Source organism: Ovis canadensis, chromosome 4 (genome assembly GCF_042477335.2).
Source record: "Ovis canadensis isolate MfBH-ARS-UI-01 breed Bighorn chromosome 4, ARS-UI_OviCan_v2, whole genome shotgun sequence".
Taxonomy (NCBI): domain Eukaryota; kingdom Metazoa; phylum Chordata; class Mammalia; order Artiodactyla; family Bovidae; genus Ovis; species Ovis canadensis.
Window position 1 is genome coordinate 29,951,691 of NC_091248.1, and position 24,533 is coordinate 29,976,223.

Genomic DNA, 24,533 nt, shown 5'->3' on the forward strand with positions numbered 1-24,533 from the left:
TTATCTTTAAAAGAGGGTCACACAGCCCGTGAGGTGTTCAAAATAACACATTTGGGATATTAGAAAAATTTATCAGGGCTACACTCTGTACTTTAACCTCATCTTTTAAAATTTCAATCATTTATGTAAATCTCATAATGTATGTTCATATAATAGTTTATGAATAAAAATTACAGTCGAAAACCCAATAAGCAAACATAGATTGCAACATGTTCAAATTTTTTTTAATTAGTAAGGATTTGTAATCAAGCAGTTTAGAAACTACTGATCTAGAGTAGGTGCCAGATCCTGCCTGTTGCCTGCTTTTGTACCCACAGGACTAAAAATAGCTTTCATGTTTTTAAATGATTGCTATATAGGTGCCTCCATAATATCCTCAATTTGCTTCTTGAACCAAAAAGCCTAAAAGATTTGCTCCCTGTACCTTTACCAAAAAATTCGCCTCCTCTTTCCTTTAGAGAGGGCTTCCTACGTGGTGGTGGTGCTGCTGCTGCTAAGTCGCTTCAGTCATGTCCCACTCTGTGCGACCCCATAGACGGCACCCCACCAGGCTCCCCCGTCCCTGGGATTCTCAGGCAAGAACACTGGAGTGGGTTGCCATTTCCTCCTCCAATACATGAAAGTGAAAAGTGAAAGTGAAGTCGCTCAGTCATGTCTGACTCTTCGCGACCCCGTGGACTGCAGCCCACCAGGCTCCTCCGTCCATGGGATTTTCCAGGCAAGAGTACTGGAGTGGGGTGCCACTGCCTTCTCCGCCTAGGTGGTGCTAGTGGTAAAGAACTCACCCGCCAATGCAGAAGACATAAGAGACATGGATTTGACCCCTGGGTTGGGCAGGTCCCCTGGAGGAGGGCATGGCAACCCACTCCAGTATTCATGCCTGGAGAATCCCATGGACAGAGGGGCCTGGCAGGCTACAGTCCATAGCATGTCTTAGAGAATGAACTATGTAATCCTCCTGCCTCCAGGAAGGACCCCATCACTTGGACTCACTGGTAGGGACTCCTGCCCTGAGCCAGGTCCATCTTCACAGCTGAGGCCTCCTGCTGTTCTGGTTACCCATATGACCAATGGGCTGAACACACTGGTCTGCTGGGGCCAGATGATGCCAAGGCCAGTCCCTAATCCAAACCTGTATGTCAGTGGCACAGGACATGGCCAGGATTCTGGCAACAGATAACCACCCTATTCAGTCCCGTAGCAAAGGGATAAAGCATTAACCTGTTAAAATTTTTGCTGAAACCAGGTTAAGTGAAATTATGCGTCTAGATTTAATTTATTCTATTTTTTTAATAAAAAGCCAATTACTTTTAAATTTGTTTAATTTTTTATTGAAGTATACTTGATTTACAACGTTGTGCCAATCTCTGCCGTACAGCAAAGTGACTCACTTACACCCATATAGATGTTCTTTTCTTATATTCTTTTCCATTGTGGTTTATCACAGGATATTGAATATATTAATAGCTCCCTGAACTATAAAGTAGGACCTTGTTGTTTATCCATTGTATATGTAATAGTTTTCATCTGCTAATCCCAAACTCTCAGTCTATCCCTCACCACCCCTCTCCCCCTTAGCAACCATGCCTGTCCTCTAGTCTGTGAGTCTGTTTCTCTTTTATAGATAGGTTCATTTGTGCCATATTTTAGATTTAGCATATAAGTGATATATGGTATTTATCGTTCTGAGTTACTTCCTTTAGTATGATAATCTATAGATCCATCCATGTTGCTGCAAATGGCATTATTTCATTGTTTTTTATGGCTGAGTAGTATTCCATTGTATATTTATACCACTTCTTCTTCTTCCATCAGTCTGTTGACGGACATTTAGACTATTTCCATGTCTGGTCTATTGTGAATAGTGGCGCTATGAACAGAGGGGTGCCTGTATCTTTTTGAATCATAGTTTTGTTCAGGTATATGCCCAGAAATGGGATTGCTGGATCATATGGCAGTTCTGTTTTTAGTTTTCTGAGGAACTTCCGCCCTGTTTTCCGTAGTGACTACAGCAACTTCCATTTCCACTGAGAGTGTATGAAGGTTCCCTTTTCTTCACCCTCTCCAGCATTTGTTATTTGTAGACTTTTTATGATGACCATTCTGACTGGTGTGATGCGGTACCTCAGTATAGTTTTGATTTGCATATCTCTAATAATTAGTAATGTTGAACATCTTTTCAAGTGCCTGCTAGTCATCTAATATGTCTAAAGAAGCCAAGTACTTTTAAATATAAAATTGTATACATAGAAAGTATACAAATTTTTTAAAAGACCCTTATTAAAGTGTGAGTATGTTTTACAATATGGCAATTCTTTATCCGGCAAAGCCTTATTTCAAAATGCAAGAAAATATTCATGTTGAATCAGTATAACTAAGACATGAAGAATTAATCACTGTTGTTAATACAATACATTTCCTATGTAATGGCTTTTCTCATTGTGTGCTCCTTGAACTTCCTGCAGCAGGAGGTAGTTATTTAGGAAATGCAGATTCTTGGGTCCCACCTACATACTCAATCCAGATTTCTTGTCATGGTTCCATGAAATATGACTTTGTAACAAGCTCCCAGGCAATAATGATGACATGGAAGTTTAAGAATCACTGGCAGGTGGGCGATCCTTTGCTTTGTATCTGCATGTATCTTTTTGGGGGCCTGTTTGTTTTAAAGTTGATCTTTAATCCTCTGGTCCTTGTTTCTTTCCTACAATTAGCATCTTCCTGGAGCCCTGAACTCGCTCAGGTGTGCGATTTTTGTTTCCTGACACATCCAGATGACCTCAATATTCTCTCCTGCTAAGTCAGTACACGTGCCTATTTGCTTGCTTCGCATTTTCCTTCCTTTTCCCTCAGCACCCTGTCTCAGGCAGTTTATCAGGAAATATATGCCCTACTTTCCATTTCATTGTACTGATGTTTTTCCTCTCTGAATAACTCCATGCGTTGAACACCAACAATGTACCTGGAGCCATGATAAGTGCTTTAGTCACTCGTTAAAGTCATCACAACAACCCTGTGAAATAGACACTATTACCATGATTATTTCCATGGTTAAAGTGACTGACCTCCAAAAGTTTTGGGGTGCAGCAGGGTGAGAATCCCCCTCTCATGTGTTCTGAAGCCCCACTCTACATCCTCCCCATATTGCCTCTCAGTCTGGGACTTTTTTGTTCTTGTTCAGCAAAGCAAGATGATAGAGAATTGATATCTCCTATGCCCTTCTAGTCATAGGAAATATCAATTCCTACGTCCATCTAGTCAGGGCTATGGTTTTTCCAGTGGTCATGTATGGATGTGAGAGTTGGACTGTGAAGAAGGCTGAGTGCCAAAGAATTGATGCTTTTGAACTGTGGTGTTGGAGAAGACTCTTGAGAGTCCCTTGGACTGCAAAAGGAGATCCAACCAGGCCAATCTGAAGGAGATCAGCCCTGGGAGTTCTTGGGAAGGACTGATGCTAAAGCTGAAACTCCAGTACTTTGGTCACCTGATGCGAAGAGTTGACTCATTGGAAAAGACTCTGATGCTGGGAGGGATTGGGGGCAGGAGGAGAAGGGGACGACAGAGGATGAGATGGCTGGATGGCATCACTGACTCGATGGACGTGAGTCTGAGTGAACTCCGGGAGTTGGTGATGGACAGGGAGGCCTGGCGTGCTGCGATTCATGGGATTGCAAAGAGTCGAGCACGACTGAGCGACTGAACTGAACTGAACTGATAGTCTCAATGTATCCCAACTATGGAATATTTCTTTGTTAATAAAGAGCACTAACACACAGATTCTCTCCTAGCAGCATCAATATTCCAATGCAGATCACACATTTTATGCAATCTCTATCCCATTTTGTAATGGTCTGGAGTAGTATGTTTTCTAAAGCCTTTTTCATTTTGGAGACTTTGGTTTTGTATTTCTTAAGAAGGAAACAGTGGAGATCTAAGATTCCATTAAAACTCGACACAAGAACAATCTCCCCAAAGCATAAATGAGAACTTAAGGTACATACCTTTGGCCCTCCGGGCCCCTGAGACCCCTTCTGTCCTTGATTTCCTTTGCTGCCTTTCTTTCCTTCATCTCCCTGACAAAAAGAATTATAAAAATACAGTTGTTTTATAATATATCCACCTGCATCTTACAGCAACTACATCATGGCCAGACTCTCAGTGCATACCAACTTCACAGTCATGTTCCCCAAGCCCAGCTCAGTTGCACAGGGTCTGTCGATGTTCTTGAGCAGATTACATGACTTCAAAACCGTCCAGACTACACCGTTTACTCAGTATGATTTAACACTTCCTAAACTCTGTGTTCAGCATCTTTCCTTGGAGGCTTTGATTTGAGTTTACAGTTCTTTTGCCCTCTTGGTCTATTTAAGTAGTGGCTCTGAGACAGTCAGTTTCAAAGAAGAAAGCCATCTATGCTTTTCCATGCTGTTTTTCAGGTTCTGTGCTATTTTAGTTTTGAAACATAAAACGAGACATTTTAAAAATCAGCCCTGGTTCTTCCTCCGTGGAGTTTAATTCTTTCTCCCCAGGGAGGCCAGTAATTCAATTGGTAGAAAGATGAGTGAGCATTAACCTGGCGCAGAGCTGCAAATTGCCTCGTGTTCCCCAGCAGGGTTGTGTACACCAGTGCTCCCCACTGAAGAACTTTGTTACATTCAACCAGAAGCCTCAGACCATCTCAGAACTATCCTTACCCTAGGGTTCAACTCCAAGGCACCATAGCTAAGCATGTGCCCAGCTCAACAAAAGAATTCTTGGGGTGTGTAGCTGAAAGTGTTAGTCACTCAATTGTGTCCGACTCTTTGTGAACCCATGGGCTGTAGCCCACCAGGTTCCTCTATCCAAGGGATTTTTCAGGCAAGAATACTGGAGTGGGTAGCTATTCCCATCTCCAAGGAATCTTCCAGACACAGGAATTGAACTGGGTCTTCTGCATTGCCGGCAGATTCTTTACCATGAGGCTGTCCAATATTTACGACATAAGTGACTAAACCACCGTTTTCAAACCTAAACATGCATAAGAATCACCTGGAGATTTCTGGGCCCCCCATCCAGAGTTTCTTATTTACTAGGTCTGTAGTAGAGCCCAATAATTTACATTCTGACACATTCCCAGCGGACGCTGACACTGCTGTTCCAGGGACTGTGCCCTGAGAACCACTGGCCTATACCGAGGTCATCAGCAGTGCAGACACTCCACTAAAAAGAAGAGAGACCTATAGAATCCACAGACATGCAGACAACTCCCTAGTACCCGTCCTAATGGAGGGCAGTGATGGCAGCTAATTTAAAAAACCATTGAATATCCAGATATCACTTACCATGTCATTATCATCTGCCAGTAGCATCGAAATCTACCCCAACTATTTATGTTCTCCTCTTCAGGACCATGTTTAACTTACTGACCTAAATGATCCCAGAAACCAACAGCAGTATGTGTGTGTTTAGTCACTTGGTCATGTCTGACTCTTTGCGACCTCATGGACTATATAGCCAGGCTCCTCCGTCCATGCAGATTCTCCAGGCCAGGATCCTGGAGTGGGTTACCATGCCCTCCTCCAGGGGATCTTCCCAACCCAGGGATCAAACCCAGGTCTCCCACATTGCAGGCGGATTCTTGACCATCTTAGCCACCAGGGAAGCCCAGATCCACCTAAATGTAGTAAAGTGCCAGCACCGCGCACTGACTACTTTGATATATAACTTATTCCTACCTACCAATCTTCTGCAATAGCCTTCTACAAGCCCCATATCCCCTTGACGCCAGAAATCCAGTTCGAGCACATTTTCCTTGCTCTGCGGGTGTGTTTGACACCACCCATTGCTTTCTTCTTGAAGCCTTTTCTCCTTGGTTCCCCTAACATGGTACTCTGTATTCAGCCTGTCTTCCTGCTGTACGGAATGCTCTCTCTCTCCAGCTGCTGTAAAATGCAGGACTCCAACCTTAGCTCTCTTTCTCAGAGCTGTCTTTCATCCCCACAGCTTCAATTATTAACTCAGAGGGGCTATTTTCCAAAAGGATATTCAGGGAAACATTAGTTCTCCTGAATGTTAATAGGCAATCATCTCTAAAAGTACTTTTTGCCTGATGTTAAAAAGGAATTCTCTGTACATGTTTCTACTCCCTGCTGCCCACCGTGCCCCCCCACCACCCCCCTGCAAAAAAAACCAACCAGATCTCATAGTCTGGTTAGTCAGTTTTAAATTTTAAACATTTAAAATGTTTTAAATGCTACAAATACATTTATATTTCAACTTCTCACATTTAAGGCTGATGACTCAATTTTAGCCAATGTTTTTTATAATACATAGACATGTAAGCTATCAATTACTATTTTAATAGAATTAAAAATAGAACACTAGTAAGTATATGGATTTTATTTTTACTTTGCTCATATATAATTCTTCAGAATATTTATATAGGCATTGATGACTGCACCTAAGAACTGTAGTAATATCTGACACCTTAGAGGTTGTAGGTTATGGTCTTATTGATGAATTTGGGTATTTTCCTCTTGACATATAAATATATTATTCAACAAGCGTTTCTAAAATGTGTTGAATAAATCTATGCCATGTTGTAAAAGTGCCACTTCATAAGGTTATATTTCTTACTACTCTATGAGATTTTATAAATATTTGAAAAAAAATTATGGACTTTGATGTCTCAGGATGTATCTCAAGTCTTCTTTTCCCTCACTGTGTATTTGTTTTTTAAATGTCAACTTGGCTGTTTATTAAGAAAACATGTGTTGAACTCTTCCTATAAGCTTGGTTTTGTGACAGATGTTAGGAAAATGGAAATAAATAATACATGCTTGCTGTCTACCAAAGCTCAAAAGCTAGAGTCCATAATTTTAAGCTAGAAGTAAACATCTTTGACATAGCAAGAATAACATCAAGTTTCTTCCAAGTTGGCTTCTTATTATCAAGACCAGAACTCAGCAGTCTGCTTCCCTTGCCCTACCACTGTGGATTCCATACCTTGAGGCCAGGCTGTCCTTTCCCAGGTGGTCCTTCAGGGCCTCTTGCCCCCGGAAGCCCTGCTTCTCCCTAGAGAAAATGACACCAAGGTCTTAGTTGACCCTGCATAGCCAATACGAATACACCCACCTTGTCTCATCTTACAGCCAACAGAGTCTCTGCTTGGATCCTCCAGTACAGAAAAGACCTTCACTCTAGTCTCATAATTCATTTGGAATTTCACCAACATGAATAAATTAATATCAAACTTCAGTTTAGCTCAGAGCAGCTGAAATATTGTGAAAAAGCCCAATTTCCCAGCCAGTTGCCAAAGCAATAAGCTCACTTTCTTTTGGCTCTTCATTCACATTTGGTGGTTTGTTTTTTGAAAAAACAAGAAAGACCTTCAGCCTTACCATCTGCTGTTTTTCTCTACTTATATTGAAAAATGAGTATTTCAAATGTCAACTCAAAATATTTCAGGAAATCTTTATAATGGCCTTACTTCCTGAATACATTTACAGACTTTTACTTTTTGGAGGGGAGGAAAAAAGCCTTTTTCTCAAAGTTTAAACAACAGTGCTTTCTAGGAATCCCAAAGGGAGTAGGTCACTGGAACACCGTGGCCAAAACACCAGAGAGAAGGCAGAGTTCGTAAGATACTTGGACTTTGAATTGGTGCTCTTTATCCGGACTAAGTGAAAAAGGAAATTTAGAGTTGTGGGATTTTGTTTTCTTAAAGAGACTAAGTTTGTCTTGAATGGTTTCATTTGAGCTCTTGCAGGACCAAGATATATGTGGTTTAATAGTTTTATTCCAATAATATGGAAAACAGTGTTACCTTCTTCCCTGCAGCTCCGTCTTCTCCTGGTACTCCTGGCTGTCCTGGGAGCCCTATTGAGCCTGGCTCCCCCTGGTGGATGAGGAGAAATTTTTATTTCCCAGAAGCTCACATTTATCCTGAACTTCACATTAAGGTACTTGCAGTGGGATGCATCTTATTATAATATCTGAGAAAAGTCTAGGAGCAGGGAAATCTGAATAGTAATTAACAGTCATTAAGCTGCTTGACCTTGGGCGAGTTACTTAACATCTCTGGATCTCAGTTTTGGATTATGTTGTTTATTATCGGTTGAACTGTGACCAGCTCCCTCCCACAAAAGATGTGTTGAAGTCCTAAACCTTGGCACCAGTGAATGAACCTTATTTGGTAACAAAGTTGAGATGAAGTCATTGTTGTGGGTCCTAATCCAGGGTGACTGGTGTCCTTATAAGAGGAAAATATAATGTGAAGACAGACACGTAGGGAGAACCCCATGTGGCAAGAGAGCCAAGATTAGAGTAACGTGGCTACAAGCCAAGGAATGCCAGGGATTGGCCACCACCGGAAGCTAAGAGGAGAGGAAAACTGTCCCTGATAGGTTTTGGAGGAAGTGTGGCCCTGCAGACACCTTGATTTTTTACTTTTAGCCTTTAGAACTGTGAGAAAATAAATTTCTGTAATGTTAAGCCACAGAGTTTGTGGTAATTTGTGACAGCAACCCTAAAAAAACTAATATAAAAATGAGATGGAACAATTGGGACCTAAACATTGCTTCCAATTGTAAAATTCAATTATTATACCCTCTTTGAAGTCAATTTATAATTTAAGTCCTTTAAAATGTTCCGAGAAAACACACACTATTATCAAGCAGTATAACGCTGTCCTTTGTTGTTGTTTAGTTGTGTCTGACTCTTTTGCAACTGGAGTTTATGTATGTGCTAATCACTCAGTCGTGTTCTATTCTTAGCGACCCCATGGGCTTTAGCCTGCCAGGCTCCTCTGTCCATGGGATTCTCCAGGCAAGAACACTGGAGTGGGTTGCCATTTCCTCCTCCAGGGAAATGTGTTCTTACTGCATTTATTAATAGCAAAAAATATTGAAAATAATGGAAAATCATTTCAACTAAACTCAACTTTAAAAACTAGTGAAAAAAGCATAGTGAACCTAAAAGTAAGTAGTAGTGATAGTAGTATTAGTCGCTCAGTCATCTCCAGCTCTTTGCAACTCCTTGTAGCCTACCAGGCCCATCTGCCATGGAGTTCTTCAGGCTAGAATACTGAAGTGGGTGGCCATTTCCTTCTCCAAAAGTAAATAGTAGGATATAATAAAAATGAGAGAAAATCATAAACTTGCTAGCAAAAATCAAGAATAACAAAATTAAAAGGTAATAAAAACTTAAAAATACTAAGAAAATAAATAAACATCTAACTGTAATGATAAATATTTATAAAATAAAAGGCACTAAAAAAACCAGTATTAGGAATGAAAGATAAATCTATATACATAGTAAAAATTTTTGATTATAGAAAATTTCTGTGATAATCGCAAACAAATATATTGGAAACATTAATACATGGATAATCTTCAAGAAAAATATAAATTACATAAATGACATAAGAAGGAATGGAAAAGTAATTAAACCAATGCAATTAAATAAATTCAGGCAGTAATTGCAAGTCTGGAACTTCCTCTCCCTCCAGGATCACAGGCTTAGTTGACTTTCCAGTCAAACCTTAACAAATTTTTAAACATCTGAACAACAGATACCCCCTCTCTTGTTTCTAAAACATAGAAAAAGAGGGAACTCTATCCAATTTATTTTATGAGGCTAGTAAAACTTTGATTTAAAAAACCATACAAGTTAAAAAAAACTAAATTATAGACCCTACCTAAGAAAAGGATTCCAACTCAAAGTTCTCATGTTAAAGGAAGAATGTGTGTGTGTGTGTGTGTGTGTGTGTGTGTGTTAGTTGCTCAGTCATGTCCATCTGTTTGTGACCCCATGGATGGTAGCCTCCCAGGCTCCTCTGTCCATGGATTCTCCAGGCAAGAACACTGGAGTGGGTTGCCATTCTCTTCTCCAGGGAATCTTTCCGACTCAGGGGTTGAACCCAGGTCTCCTGCATTGCCTGCGTATACTGTAAAGAGTAAGCTTCCAGGGAAGCCTTGGAGGAATAGGAACTAGATTTAACTTCCCACCTGATGCAACGAAAAAAGCAGACAAAATATAGGAAACAATGACTTTCATGCTACAGGTTCCCAAGTTTACTATCTGGATAAAGTTTCCAGGCCATTGTTCAGGGAGAGAGAATCCCGGGCAAGTCCAGAAGCCTCTCTAATTTAAGGCGACAAAGGTGAGAGTCTGGGTAAGCCAAGACATCAAAAATTCACAAAATAGATTACCAGAGAGGAAGGCGCAACATGAAGAGAACTATCAAGACCTACTGAGCATCCCCCTTGAGTATTTAGGTGAATACTGTTCAGCACAGAGTGAAGAAATTACCCCAGGCCATGAAAACAACGCCTTGAAAGGATCAGAGAACTGAGGCAGGAGAGATACGGTGCCTGCTCCCAGTGGCAGGAAAAAACTTCACAGTGCTGAGGGCATAGATGAGAGCTTAAAAGAGTATTGCCTTAGTAGTGGGGGGAAAATAGCCCCAGACTGGATACTGTTCCTGTCCTACCTAACAAATCTTAAAAGCAAGATCAGAATGCTCAAACTGTTTTCAAGTAATGTAGAAGCATCTAAGAAAAAAAGCTCAAAAATATTTATAAGAATACAAAAAATATCTAGCACCTAGAAAGGTAAAATTCACAATGTTTGGCAGCTAATCAAAAGCTATTGAGGATTCAGAAAAGCTGCAGAAACGTGACACAGGGGATAGAATTTATGAATAACATTAGGACAGTTATTACGCTGCGCTCCGTATGTTCAAGAAACCAAAGGAAAATTAAAACTTGTTAACAGACTTGATGCTTTCTAAGGCCCACTTGCCTTCACATTCCAGGATGTCTGGCTCTAGGTGAGTGATCACACCATCGTGATTATCTGGGTCATAAAGCTCTTTTTTGTACAGTTCTTCTGTGTATTCTTGCCACCTCTTCTTAATATCTTCTGCTTCTGTTATGTCCATACCATTTCTGTCCTTTATCGAGCCCATCTTTGCATGAAATGTCCCCTTGGTGTCTCTCATTTTCTTGAAGAGATCTCTAGTCTTTCCCATTCTGTTCTTTTCCTCTATTTCTTTGCACTGATCACTGAGGAAGGCTTTCTTATCTCTCCTTGCTATTCGTTGGAACTCTGCATTCAGATGCTTATATCTTTCCTTTTCTCCTTGGCTTTTCGCTTCTCTTCTTTTCACAGCTATTTGTAAGGCCTCCTCAGACAGCCATTTTGCTTTTTTGCATTTCTTTTCCATGGGGATGGTCTTGATCCCTGTCTCCTGTGCAATCTCACAAACCTCCGTCCATAGTTCATCAGGCACTCTGTCTATCAGATCTAGTCCCTTAAATCTATTTCTCACTTCCACTGTATAATCATAAGGGATTTGATTTAGGTCATACCTTAATGGTCTAGTGGTTTTCCCTACTTTCTTCAATTTAAGTCTGAATTTGGCAATAAGGAGTTCATGATCTGAGCCACAGTCAGCTCCTGGTCTTGTTTTTGCTGACTGTATAGAGTTTCTCCATCTTTGGCTGCAAAGAATATAATCAATCTGATGCTTAGAAACCATCACTATGAACAAAGATAGTGGAAGTAATGGAATTCCAGTTGAGCTGTTTCAAATCCTGAAAGATGATGATGTGAAAGTGCTGCACTCAATATGCCAGCAAATTTGAAAAACTCAGCAGTGGCCACAGGACTGGAAAAGGTCAGTTTTCATTCCAATCCTGAAGAAAGGCAATGCCAAAGAATGCTCAAATTACCGCACAATTGCACTCATCTCACATGCTAGTAAAGTAATGCTCAAAATTCTCCAAGCCAGGCTTCAGCAATACGTGACCTGTAAACTGAATAGGCATGAAAGACATTGAAGGATACAACATGAACTTCTAGAGCTTAAAATTGCAGAGTATGAGATAAACATACACTGGATAGAACTAAAAGAAGATTAGACATCTCAGAAGAAAAGATTAGCAGATGGAAAGGTATAGCAATAAACTACTCAAAATGAAACGGTGGCCGGCAGGTTCAGGGCAGGGGGACACATGTACACCCGTGGCTGACTCCTGTCAATGTACAATAAAAACCACCACAATACTGTAATTAGCCTCCAATTAAAGTAAATTAATTAATTAGAAAAACAAAGATGAAATACAAAGAAAATGGACTGAATAAGAATAAGCAGAGCATCAGAGAACTGTGAGAAAACTTCAAGCCTTTAAATTAAGTGGGAGTTTCCTGGGTTAAAGGCTGAGGGTGGGAAATATTTCAAGAAATGTTAACCTAATATTTTCCAAATTTGATGAATTCAATAATTCATAGATCCAAGAAGAACAATGGAATTCAAACATAAGAAATAAAAAGAAAATTGAATTAAGGCACATTAGAATCTCATGGCTCAAAGACAGTGATACAGAGAAAATCCCAAAAGTAACCAGAGAAAATAGACATTATGTAGTGAAAAAGATGTATACAACAGATTTCTCATCAGAAATACTGCGAGTGAGAAGACAGTGGACCAACATTATGAAAGTACTGGGGGGAAGGAAAGAGAGACTTTCCTGGTGGTCCAGTGGCAAAGACCCGAGCTCCCATTCAGGGGGCCTGAGCTTAATTCCTGGTCAGGAAACTAGATCCCAGACGCTGCAACTAAGACCAAATAAAATAAATCAATATATAATTTTTTTTAAGAAGTAAAAGTCATCAATATAGAATTCTCTACCCAGTGAAAATATAGACAGAATGCAGACTTTTGGAAACCAATTTAACAATTGCTTGAAAAGCTAAACAGATACTTATCATATGACCCAGCTATTTCACTCTTAGGTTTTTACCCCTAAAAAAGGAAAACATATGTCTATTCAAAGACATGTACATAAATATTCATAAGAGCTTTATCTATAATATTAAAAAGCTGGAGAAAACCAAATTGCCACTAAGAGGTGAATGGATGACCAAACTTCACTATCTGCATACAATGGAGTTCTATTCAGCAATAAATAATAACAAATTATTAAATATGTTAAACATAGATTTCAAAATAACTTCCTGAGTGAAAAAAGATTGGAAAAAAGTATATAGTAAATTATGCTACTTATAGGAAATTCTAGGAAATGTGAACTAATCTCTGATAACAAAAAGCAGAAATCAGTGATTACCAGATAATATGAAAGCAGATCTATAGAAAACAGATCAATAAAGATAGGAGAAATTAGGGAGAGGTGAAAGGATGATATTACAAAGAAATAAATAATAATTTGGAGGGCGATAGATGCTTTTATCATTCTCAAGAACGTGTGTATATATACACACACACACACACACACGTCAAAACTTACCAAATTTTACACTTTAGTCATGTGCTTTTATTTTATGTCAGTCATGCAATAAACAGAATTATTTAAAGTGGATGCACAAATCCTGATAAAAGATTAATTAATTGAATTATTGTTATTAAAATATATATCGCTATCAGTTGAGTTTATCTCAAAGAATGTCAGGATGTTTCAACATCTCAAATATCTGGAAATGTAGTATTAACAAATTAAAAGAGAAAAGTAATATGATTATCTTAGTAGATGTAAAATCTGGTAAAATCCAATACTCACTTATGATTAATAAGCAAATTTTGGTACAATTGAAATAGAGAATCGCCTAATAGTATCTGTCAAAAAGCTATGCAAATGTCACATTTAAAAGTGAAATTTTAGGAGCACATCCACTTCCTTTAAATATTGCACTGGGGATCCTAGCAGCATAAAATGGTAAAAAGTGAATAAGAAAAAGAACTGAAAAGGAATAGGCATAATTGTTTTTATTTTTAGACAATATGCCTATGTTCACAAGAATTAAAGACGCAAGAGACTTTACAATTAGAAATAAAAGGTTATATCAGGTGGGTGGATACCAAAATCAATATAGCAAAATAAGACAATAATAACAAGACAGTACTTTCCCTAATTGAAAAGCACAAAAAAAGGAAACAATTCACAATCATAAAAATGTACCCAAGGGACCTTTTTAACTAAAAAAAGTAGATGTTTATGGATAAAATGAAAACTATTTTTGTGAAAAAGTAGAGAGTTTTACTCTGTGGTTTGAAAGACTCAATGTTTAAAGATTCAGTGCAATTTCAAAAACTCCAATGGAATATTTTGTCAAATTTGGCAAGCCATTTCTAAAATGTATATGTTAGAACCAAGAATAGCCAGGGAAGAAGATGATAGTATTTTCCCTATGGATGATAAAACATTATAAATCTATCCTAATCCAGACAGAAAGATAGTAGCACTGAGAGATATTAATAGGCAAATGGAGTGGCATAAAGAACTCAGGCACTGATATTCACACATACAGAAACTTGATACATAACACTGGAGGTATTACGAGTCAGTGTGGCAATTTAATAATTGACGCGAGGGTATTTGATTATCATATAGGGAAAAATAGATTCCCTACCTTGCCCTAGCCACAAAAATAAATTCCAAGTGTACTAAAGATGTAAATTTTTAAAAAGTAAAACACCACCATTTTCAAAAGAAAATATGTAAAAATATATTATGACTTTGGGGTCAAGAAATGTTTTAAAATAATATTCCAAAAACTCAAACCATAAAGGGATAGAAATACCTCAAAATCGAAAACTTCTATGCACTGAAAAGCACTCTAAGTGAAAAAGACAAGCCGTATCTTAAGCTTGGAGAGGAATACTCAGTATCCAAAAAAATGAGTATCTACAGGAGTTTATGGAGAAGGCAATGGCACCTCACTCCAGCACTCTTGCCTGGAAAATCCCATGGATGGAGGAGCCTGGTAGGCTGCAGTCCATGGGGTCACTAAGAGTCGGATACGACTGAGCGACTTCACTTTCTCTTTTCACTTTCATGCATTGGAGAAGGACATGGCAACCCACTCCGGTGTTCTTGCCTGGAGAATCCCAGGGACAGGGGAGCCTAGTGGGCTGCTGTCTATGGGGTCACATAGAGTCGGACATGACTGAAGCGACTTAGCAGCAGAATTTATAAAAAAGAAAAAAACGAGGTCCATTAAGCAGTCAAAAACTATTCAGTTATTTATCAGGGAATAAGAACTGAACCAATGAGATGTATTTTTTTTACACATTTCACACTGGCAAGAATGTAGCGAAAAGGGCATTGCTATCTGTTGCTGGAAGGAGGGTAAACTGGTCCAAACACTGTACCCATTGGTTATCTGGGGCAGAATTTTCACAATATGAAAATTGAAAACTTGTATACTCTGTGATCTTCCAATCCACAGCAATCTGTCATCTACTGATAGGAGAAATTTATATCCTTACACAAGACAAAACCCAGAGAATGTTTATGGCAGCATTATCGGCAAATGCACAAAATAGAAAGCAATTTAAATGTCCATCAGTAATGAAGTATTCTCATACAGTGTAGTATCATAAAGCAATTAAACTGAGTCAAAGGCATATAAAAACACAAGACCTAAGGCTGAGTATAAATATATTGCTGAATGATATATTATGTAAAGTTCACGAATACAAACAAGCAATATATGGCTTATGAGTAAAATTGTGGGAAAATCACATAAACTTTGAAAGAATGATAAACACTAAATTCATGATTATGTCTGGGAAGGGAAGGGGAGACAGCAGAATTGGGGAGCACAGACAGAGACCTTCAGCTATATCCGCAATACTTCTTTAAAACATTTTAGAACACATGTGAAAAAATGTTGACATCTGATAAAGCTGGGTTGTGGAATACATGGGTGTTCTTTGTTATTCTGCCTGCCCCAGTGGAGTAGCACTGTTCAGTGGAGATATAAAGCAAGCCATATGTGCGATTATAATTTTATTAATAGCCACGCTTACAACTTTAAAAGAAACAGATAAAGACAATTCTAATAATATATTTTACTTAATACATCTGAAACTTTGTCATTTCAACATGCACACCATATACAAATATATTAATCATGTAGTTTACACTCATTTTTTGTACCAAGCTTTGTAATTCAGAGTGTATAGTACCTTTATAGCACCCCTTAGTTCATACCAGCCACATGTCAAGTATTCAGTAACGCCATGTGGCCAGTGCCTGCCATTTCTAGAGGGCAGTGCATTTCTAGAGGGTGTAGTACAATGAAGAGTAATTCAAAAAACAGGCAAGTTAAGTGGTAAAATCAAGGGGAACAAACAGTGTGCTTTTAAATAACTGGGTAGCAATACTGGGGTGGACATATTTTAGGTTTAGTAAATGAATTTTGAGGAAGTATCTTTTGAGCTGAGACCTAAGGATGAGAAGGAGCCAGCCGCAAAATAATAAAAGGGAAGTAAGCTTTACTGAAATTCTACTAAACTTTTATAATATGGCAGGCAACAATGTTCTTAAAGAATCACTCAGAAAGAGGTGAAAGAGGACCTCTAATGCTAATAAATCAATAATAGAAACACAGGCATCATTAAAATAAACTAGTATTTTGGTTCTTCTTAAACCATATCAGTTAAGCATCAGACTCTCCTCTGAATAAACATTCTCCTCTGGATATAAATGAAGCTTTACATAATATGACATAAATGCCTCCAACGAGCTTAGACAGGAGAAGGCAATGGCACCCCACTCCAGTACTCTTGTCTGGAAAATCCCATGGGTGGAGGAGCCTGATAGGCTACAGTCCATGGAGTCGCTAAGAGTCGGACACAGCTGAGCGCCTTCACTTTCACTTTTCGCTTTCATGCATTGGAGAAGGAAATGGCAGCCCACTCCAGTGTTCTTGCCTGGAGAATCCCAGGGACGGGGGAGCCTGGCAGGCTGCTGTCTATGGGGTCGCACAGAGTTGGACACAACTGAAGCGACTTACCAGCAGCAGCAGCAGCTTAGACAACTCACCTTTGGACCTTGTACTCCGAGTCCCACTGGTCCTCTAGGGCCTGTAGGGCCCATCTGGCCAACTTCTCCCTAGTGAGGAAAGAGTATTTGAAGAGTATTTGACTCTAGCACCAAAATAAAAATAACATATACCTACCTTTGATCTCCTAAGAGCAAAACATATCAGCAAAATAAGATAAAACTGAGTTTCACATGCTCCATTCACATATGTGTGTCTATGCATTTATCTATTCAAATATAGATATATTTCAGGCAAATCTATGTATATATGGGCTGATTTAAAAGAAAGGCTGTGTGTAATACTCAGAATTGACTTTGAGTCCCCAAGAAGGGCACGTGGAAAAGATCAGCAGTTACAATCCACAGCAACTATAATTGACACATGAGACACCAAGATTACAGCTGATCCAAAGCAGTATCGTAACCAGAGAGAACAACCTGAGCTTTCACCATTGAGCTCAAAGCAGAAATTTCAAGGACAGTAACTGTATTCTATTGAGCTACTTCTCACAGGCGACTCTCAAAGGAATCTACTGAAAGGAAGGTACTCTCAGAGAAGTGAAGTGAAAGTCGCTCAGTCGTGTCCGACTGTTGGCGACCCCATGGACTATACAGTCCATGGGTTCTCCAGGCCAGAATACTGGAGTGGGTAGCCTTTCCCTTCTCCAGGGGATCTTCCCAACCCAGGGATTGAACTCGGGTCTGCATTGCAGGCAGATTCTTTACCAGCTGAGCCACAGGGAAGCCACAAGGGAAACACTCAGAGAAGTGTTTATTTAATAATGCTTAGTGATTCTTTGGAGCAACATTGAGGACAGCTGGTTAAACAGTGTCATGCTTCTCCCCAAAGGATAAATAAGGATAAATAATTTATCTTCTAAATTAGAACATAAATTGCCTCCAAGTTCATAGAAAACTTTTATTGGCTAGGTTATTTCTGACTCTCTATCTTTAAACATTTTGGCTGTTGGACCTACTGTGGGATCATTGGTGAAAATAAAAACTAGCCAACCCACAGTAACCTCTACTGATATTACTGCTTGAGTTGCTCGAATAGGGTCTCACAAGTAAAAGTAATAAAAACAATAAATTAAGATGTGTAAGTATAATCTGCCTCCTTGGTAGCCACCGGTTCCACATTTGTGGATTTGAAAGAGTCCCCATAAAATTAAGTCCCTCTGCTGAGTTTGTGATTAAGCTCTCCATTCAAAACTTTATTATTCCCTTTCTTGTCTGCCCTGTTCCCATTAGGATTAAGAAGTATCTAAGAAAAGGGGGGATTGAAACTGAGCAGGACCCTGTGGACCCCGCCTGGGTTCAAAAGCTCCTCCATTTCCCCTACTTCTTGTTTGTAAAGACTTGAGTCTCCTGGGCCGGAGTTCCAAAGAGTAGCCACAGGCAGTTACTAATTAGGGAAGTGAAGGAATGCAGAAACAAAGCAAAACCAGTGAAACAAGAAAAGTAGGGACGAAAGTTCAGTGATAAAGCAGTTCCTTCTCTTTAAGAACTTTAGGTCTTAGGGACCTACATAACAAGCTGATGGATATCTCTGAGTTGTTCTTTAAGAACTAAGATCCGCCTCCACCGCCTGCCTCTTGTTTGTAGAAGCTTAGCATCTCTGACTCCATATTGTACTTATCGGTTCTGCTGCTTTAACTGCTGAGTCATGCGCCTCTGCTCAGGTCTGCATATAGACTTGTTAATCACTAAAGGGGTTCTGCTTGCAGATTACAGGTTATGCAAACTTACCTCACATGAGGAGATAAGAAAGTTTGAACAAAAATAATGATTGTCTTGTCAAGATTTATTGAAACATCAGGACCAGACTCAGGTCAACTGACCAAGAACAAAATGTTATCACAACCCTCCTCGGACCCTCACTGTGGTCGTCCCTCTCTTCTTGATCTTAACCCCTTCCAGCTTCCTCCTTCCCTAGCAATAAAGAAGCTTGAATTCTATCCCAAATTAGGATGGTTCTTTAGAATATTAGCACACCATCTTCTCAGTTTGTTGGCTTTCTGAAAAAAGTTGGTTTTCCTCTCCCCAACACCATGCATCTCAACTTACTGCCCCTTCATGCAGCAAGTGGTATGAGCTTGGACTCTGCTACAGTTTAACCAACCTTGGTTGGAAAATACTCAGGAAAGAAATTCCAAAAATTTCCAAAAGCAAACCCTGAATTTGCCACGTGCCACCAACTAAATGCTTTGTAACGTTTACAATGTATTTGGTATTAGAAGTTATCTAGAGATGATTTTTAAAATACAGGGAGATAGGACTAAATTGGAGAAGGCAATGGCACCCCACTCCAGTACTCTTGCCTGGAGAATCCCATGGACGGAGGAGCCTGGTGGGCTGCAGTCCATGGGGTCACTAGGAGTTGGACACAACTGAGTGACTTCACTTTCACTTTTTACTTTCATGCATTGGAGAAGGAAATGGCAACCCACTCCAGTGTTCTTGCCTGGAGAATCCCAGGGACAGGGGAGCCTGGTGGGCTGCCGTCTCTGGGGTCGCACAGAGTCGGACACGACTGAAGCGACTCAGCAGCAGCAGCAGCAGCAGGACTAAATTAAGGAACTAGAGCATCCTAAGATTTTGGTATGGGGAAGGGAGTGGGAATCCTAGAATCAACCTTCCAGCAGATGCCAAGGGACAGATGCGGAAGCTGCTAAGGGCATAAAGAATGCACATTACATTTTCTAAACCATCAGGAATATCAGTAGCATTTTGCATTAAATAGAGATCTCTGATTTTGAAGTTCATCCCCTCTGCTGCCTTCCAAATGCATTGGCCACTGACCAGAAAACAACAGTTAGAAAATAGATTAAACTCTTCTCTCATTTAGAAAGTTACCTTGGGACCAGGTAAGCCTTGTCCTGGGGGCCCTTGTGGACCAGGTGGGCCAAGGGACCTTGGATTCCCTTTAAAATAAAATTTGAAGAATAATATTAGCGAAATTAAGAAGGAATTTAAACAAGAGAAGTTTCAAATCCTCTAAAGTAAAAGTTCAGTTCACATCCCATAGTTGATTACTTGTACTCAATTAATACTTATTGAATGGGTGGCCGAGGCTGCTAGTGGAACCATAATGTGCAATTCTACCATTTTTCCATAGTAAGAGTAATTTTAACAGGCCTGCATTTCTGCTTAGAGTAAAAACCACCTTTCCTAATCCCTGTTGCAGCAGGTATTGCTTGGATTCTGTCCAATGGGATGTGAATGAGGGGATTTGTGCAATTTCTGGTTCACGCTAAAGGAAGGGTATATCGCTCCATCCCTGTTCCCGTCCCCCTTGCTGAAGTGAAGACACGGAGCCTGCCTATTCTGGATCAGGTGGATGGGGAAAGCACTTTTGGAATGTCAGACTGACAAGAATGAAGAAGCCAGAATCTCTGAAGACCCTAATGAACAAGGCAACACACCAGCTTGGAGTTTTAAACAGGAGAAATACAGTTTCATCTTATTAACCTATTTCACCTCTCAGTCACATACAGGCAAACCTGTATCCTAGCTTTACCAAGGGATATCTATCAGGATGTGAAATTGAAAATTTGACCTAGGCTCTAAGAAGCAAAAGCCTGCAAACACCAAACTGAAGAATGTTCTAATACTTGCCTCTCATTCACACTGTGGGTATAAAAAAGGAGAAGATATGGGATTTAATGAGGTCTTCTCCAGAGAACACAATCTCCTAAAGTGTTTTCTCTGAAGCAAATGGGGAGAAGTTTGCCACATTATAGAAAGGGAACATCAGTGAAACCACTGGGAGACCTTGATTTTTGTTTTGGGAACACAATGGACCAGTGTCTGACTCATTCTGAAGAAAGCTAAACGATGCTGTGATAGCCAAGAGACGGCTGGGCTGGGGTAAGCCTGTGCATCCAGAGTTTGTTGGGGGAAAGGCCATGCAAGTTTTTTTCCCTGTGGACCAGATGTACTCTAGATTCCTGGAGTTGGCCTGGAACTGCTTTGATTTCTGTCCAAGAGGACCTGGAAGAATAATGGAACTCCCGCTGAGAGAGTCCATATAGAGTAAGTATATTCCCGGAAAAGCAGAGGCTGATGGGGAGAAACAGCTGGAGGAAGAGAGTCCTTTGTCAGTGTCCCAGGAGGGGGCAGTGCAGGAACCCCACCAGCAAGAATGTCAGCATCAAACATCTGTCAAGACCAGAAGACCCGAAGCCGTCTGACAATAGACCAGCCAAGAAAGAACCTCCATGCCCTTCCCGCCTGCTCCCATCCTCCCATCCTTGATTCAGCCAGGGAGGGATCAGAAGTACATTCTACCCCATGGACCACAAGCTCACACGAAATGAATGAAGATTAAAAGGAAAATTCCTACATTGACTAAATAGTTTGTATTACACAGTTAAAACTGACTTGAAATTTAGAGGTAATCCTATGTATGTTCAGTCACTCAGTCGTGTCTGACTCTTTTGGGACCCCAAGGACTGTAGCCCACCAGTCTCCTCTGTCCATGGGATTTCCCAGGCAAGAATACTGGTTAGTCATTTCCTGCTTCAGGGAATCTTCCCGACCCAGGGGTCAAACCCACAGCTCCTGCCACGTCTCCTTCACTGGAGGCGGATTCTTTTACCCCTGAACCACCATGGAAGCCCCTGGAGGTGATCCTATAACTTACTGTTACCTAAAAGTGATAGGAAAGTCTGTAGCCTGATGGTAATTTTTTTTCTGTGGTAGGAAAAAGAAAAAGCTTTCCCCACTGATAAAAAATTTAAAGGGATGATGAAAGAAAAACTAAGACTTTGTTTTATTTATCCCCCACAGGTCATGATTATGCAAATAATGGTTGCAAATACATGATAATTTTATTACAAATGTGATACTATTTTCTCCAGCTAGATGATACAGCTGCTTGTTCATTTTTTAAGTGCAGATACCATTCCCTTTTTCTCAGGTTGATGAAGATGAAGCATTTTGAACAATTTAAGGAAGCTAAGGTTCAGTATTTATATTGAACCATTATAAGAAGGGAATCCTTCCTGACTTTTACAACAGTCTACAAGTACCACGTGAGGATCCAAAAAATTAAAAAGATATGCACATATAGGCATGTGCACATGTATATGTGGTTACTTATATTTCACTTTATTTTATAAGATATTTGAAGTAGTCAAGCCTCCAGATATTTAATGAATATCTGCAGAGGCCACTTGAGAGAGATTGTAAACATGTTGCTGGAAACAGAAGTTCCTCCAGAAACAGATGAATGGGAAAATTAATGTCTATAAGAGAAATGAGAAGATTTAACAATAACAGTAACTCAACGGGTAAGCATGTTATAGTAGGGATAAGAAGAAAAATGGGTAACTACCTGTGCAGAGGTTAAATTTAAATAGAATATAAATCCTTTGTATTAAAAGGGTAAACAAGTTTTTTTCTTGTTCAGTTTGCAAATGACATATTGCATTCAATTTCCTACCCAGTAGGAGTCAGCTCCATATGGTCACGTACACCTTGAAAGGTTTTTACTCTTGAAAAAAAAAAAGAGGGTGAGAAAGCAAAAGAAGTCAAAGAGGTGTGTTGGGTTTGTTTTTTTTTTTTTCTTTTCAAGCTGTAGAACAACTTCACTGAGAAACAGCATCTGAAAAGGCTTGGCTTTCTTTGAACCTCATTTTCAGCCCCACAATGGTGACTCAGCGCCAGGAACAGCACAAAACCCAGGATTTGACAGCACTATCACTTCCAAGATCAGGAACTAGCTGAAACTACTTTGCTGAAACTAGCGAAGAAAACTACAAAGCTGGAGAATGCCTGGTGGCATAGTCAAACCATGATCCTTGTGTAGTCCAAAAACAACAGCCCTTAATTATTATCTAAATATTTATACACAGATTTATCTTGGCTTCTCCTGCACCTTAATCCTCCTGATTACTAGGACCAGTACCAAGGGGAAGGAAATAGAAAAAGGAGTAATATCCAACTTGGCTGTTGCTTGAATTAACAACAAAAAATACTGATTAATTAGCATATAATTAAAAATAAACTCAAGAGTTTATGTCAACAATGAGATTCTCAATTATCTCTTTGTTTTATCCTTCTCTCCCTATTCTAGATAAGTGTTAGTTGTTCAGTTGTGTCCAACTCAGCGACCCCATGGACTATAGCCCACCAGGTTCCTCTATCCATGAAATTCTCCAGGCAAGAATACTGGAGTGGGTAGCCATTCTGTTCTCCAGATCTTCCCAATCCATGGATAAAACCCAGGTCTCCCACATTGCAGGCGGATTCTTTACCGTTTGAGCCACCCATTCTAGATAAAGGAAGTACTATTTGTTCACGAGGCAATGGAATAATTCAAACCATAATCATAAATTTTAAACTCTGTGCCACTTTCTACACAAGAGGACATTCAAAATAAATTTGGATTTGTTGGTCACTTTGATTAAATGAGATTATATAGGTAGACAGTAATGTTAATTCATATTCCTTCAGTTAAACAAAATTGCTTCGCTCTTTGAAAAGTTATGATGAGAAGAATTTGGAAGAAGTTCCAGCCGTGAATGTAGAGACAGCCTTACGGATCTTTCCTTTCTTCTGACCAAGAGGGACCAAGAGTCATTTATAAACCTGCTCTGTAGTTTGCTTCTATTCAGGAACGGTGCCCCTTCAGTAAAGTGAGTGCCTCTAATGCTGGTCCTTGTTTAGGTTTTTTTTTTTTTTCCTAGATTGCTATGTGACTAGAAAATGGGAAGCACTACTTCCTGGTATCAGAACAGAATGGGATTTCATCAGTCATAAAGATTCAAGGGGGAAAACAAACACAACCCACCAGGTAAATAAAATATTTAGTTTCCCTTGGGAAACTAAAAACTGCAAAACCCTTATCCTGTAAATTAGGCTTTAATGTTAACAGTCACAGCACCAAGAAACACACGATTTATTTTTTAAGTCTGTAAGTTCTCAAAACTAGAATCTTGTGGAACCATCTTATCCCTTCCTACATACCCATTTGGATATACCATTGCAGTTCCACTATCAAATGTACTCATAGCTGTTTGCAGGACTGGCCTTCAGTGAACACCAGGTTTAGGCCAGAATGTTCTGTATGAAAGGGAAAGAGAGAAAGCATCAATTACCTGTTCCCCTTGACTCCCAATTCCAGGGATGCCCATCAGTCCTTGGGGTCCCACAGGTCCCATATCCCCCTGTGTAGAAATAAGTCAGAAATATAACAATACAGCTAACCTCATTCTTTCATACTTTGCTAATCTTGCAATATGATGGATTAAAATCTATCTTTTAAACCATAAAGAAGTTCAACATGGAAAGTTACAAAACACCATTGCTTTTAAATAGTGTGTGGTTCAAATTGGCCAAAACAGCAAATAATGTTTTCACTATTTGGTCAAAAATGGTGTATGTTTGCACCAGCTTATATTCATCAATCATTTTTCCATAGAGAAACCAAAAAATTTTAAATGGTTTTTATAATGACACAAATACTTCTTGTTAGGATCATAGAAATATGTAAAAGCATAATATTCATAGGATGCAAGAAGATCAGTATTTGAGAAGGAAATTAAAGAATAATATTTTTTTAATTTCTAAATACCTTTTTCCTCCAAATCTTAATGAAAATGCATTTTAAAACTTAAGAAATTATCTAAGGTAAGTGCAGCAAAATGAAAGAACTTCACCTTCTTATTCCATGAATAATTTTGAGAAATAAAGTGAGAG

General features: G+C 39.5%; 1 protein-coding gene across 1 annotated transcript in view; it reads right to left on the reverse strand.

Annotated features, from left to right (window-relative positions):
• The window catches only part of COL28A1 (collagen type XXVIII alpha 1 chain), a 190,627-nt gene that overhangs the window by 97,459 nt on the left and 68,635 nt on the right, over positions 1–24,533 (reverse strand). Inside the window, 7 exon segments of the mRNA XM_069587501.1 lie at positions 4,002–4,073; positions 6,985–7,053; positions 7,805–7,876; positions 16,830–16,898; positions 19,686–19,738; positions 19,741–19,753; positions 23,933–24,001. Of these exon segments, the coding sequence (XP_069443602.1) occupies positions 4,002–4,073; positions 6,985–7,053; positions 7,805–7,876; positions 16,830–16,898; positions 19,686–19,738; positions 19,741–19,753; positions 23,933–24,001 (417 nt within the window).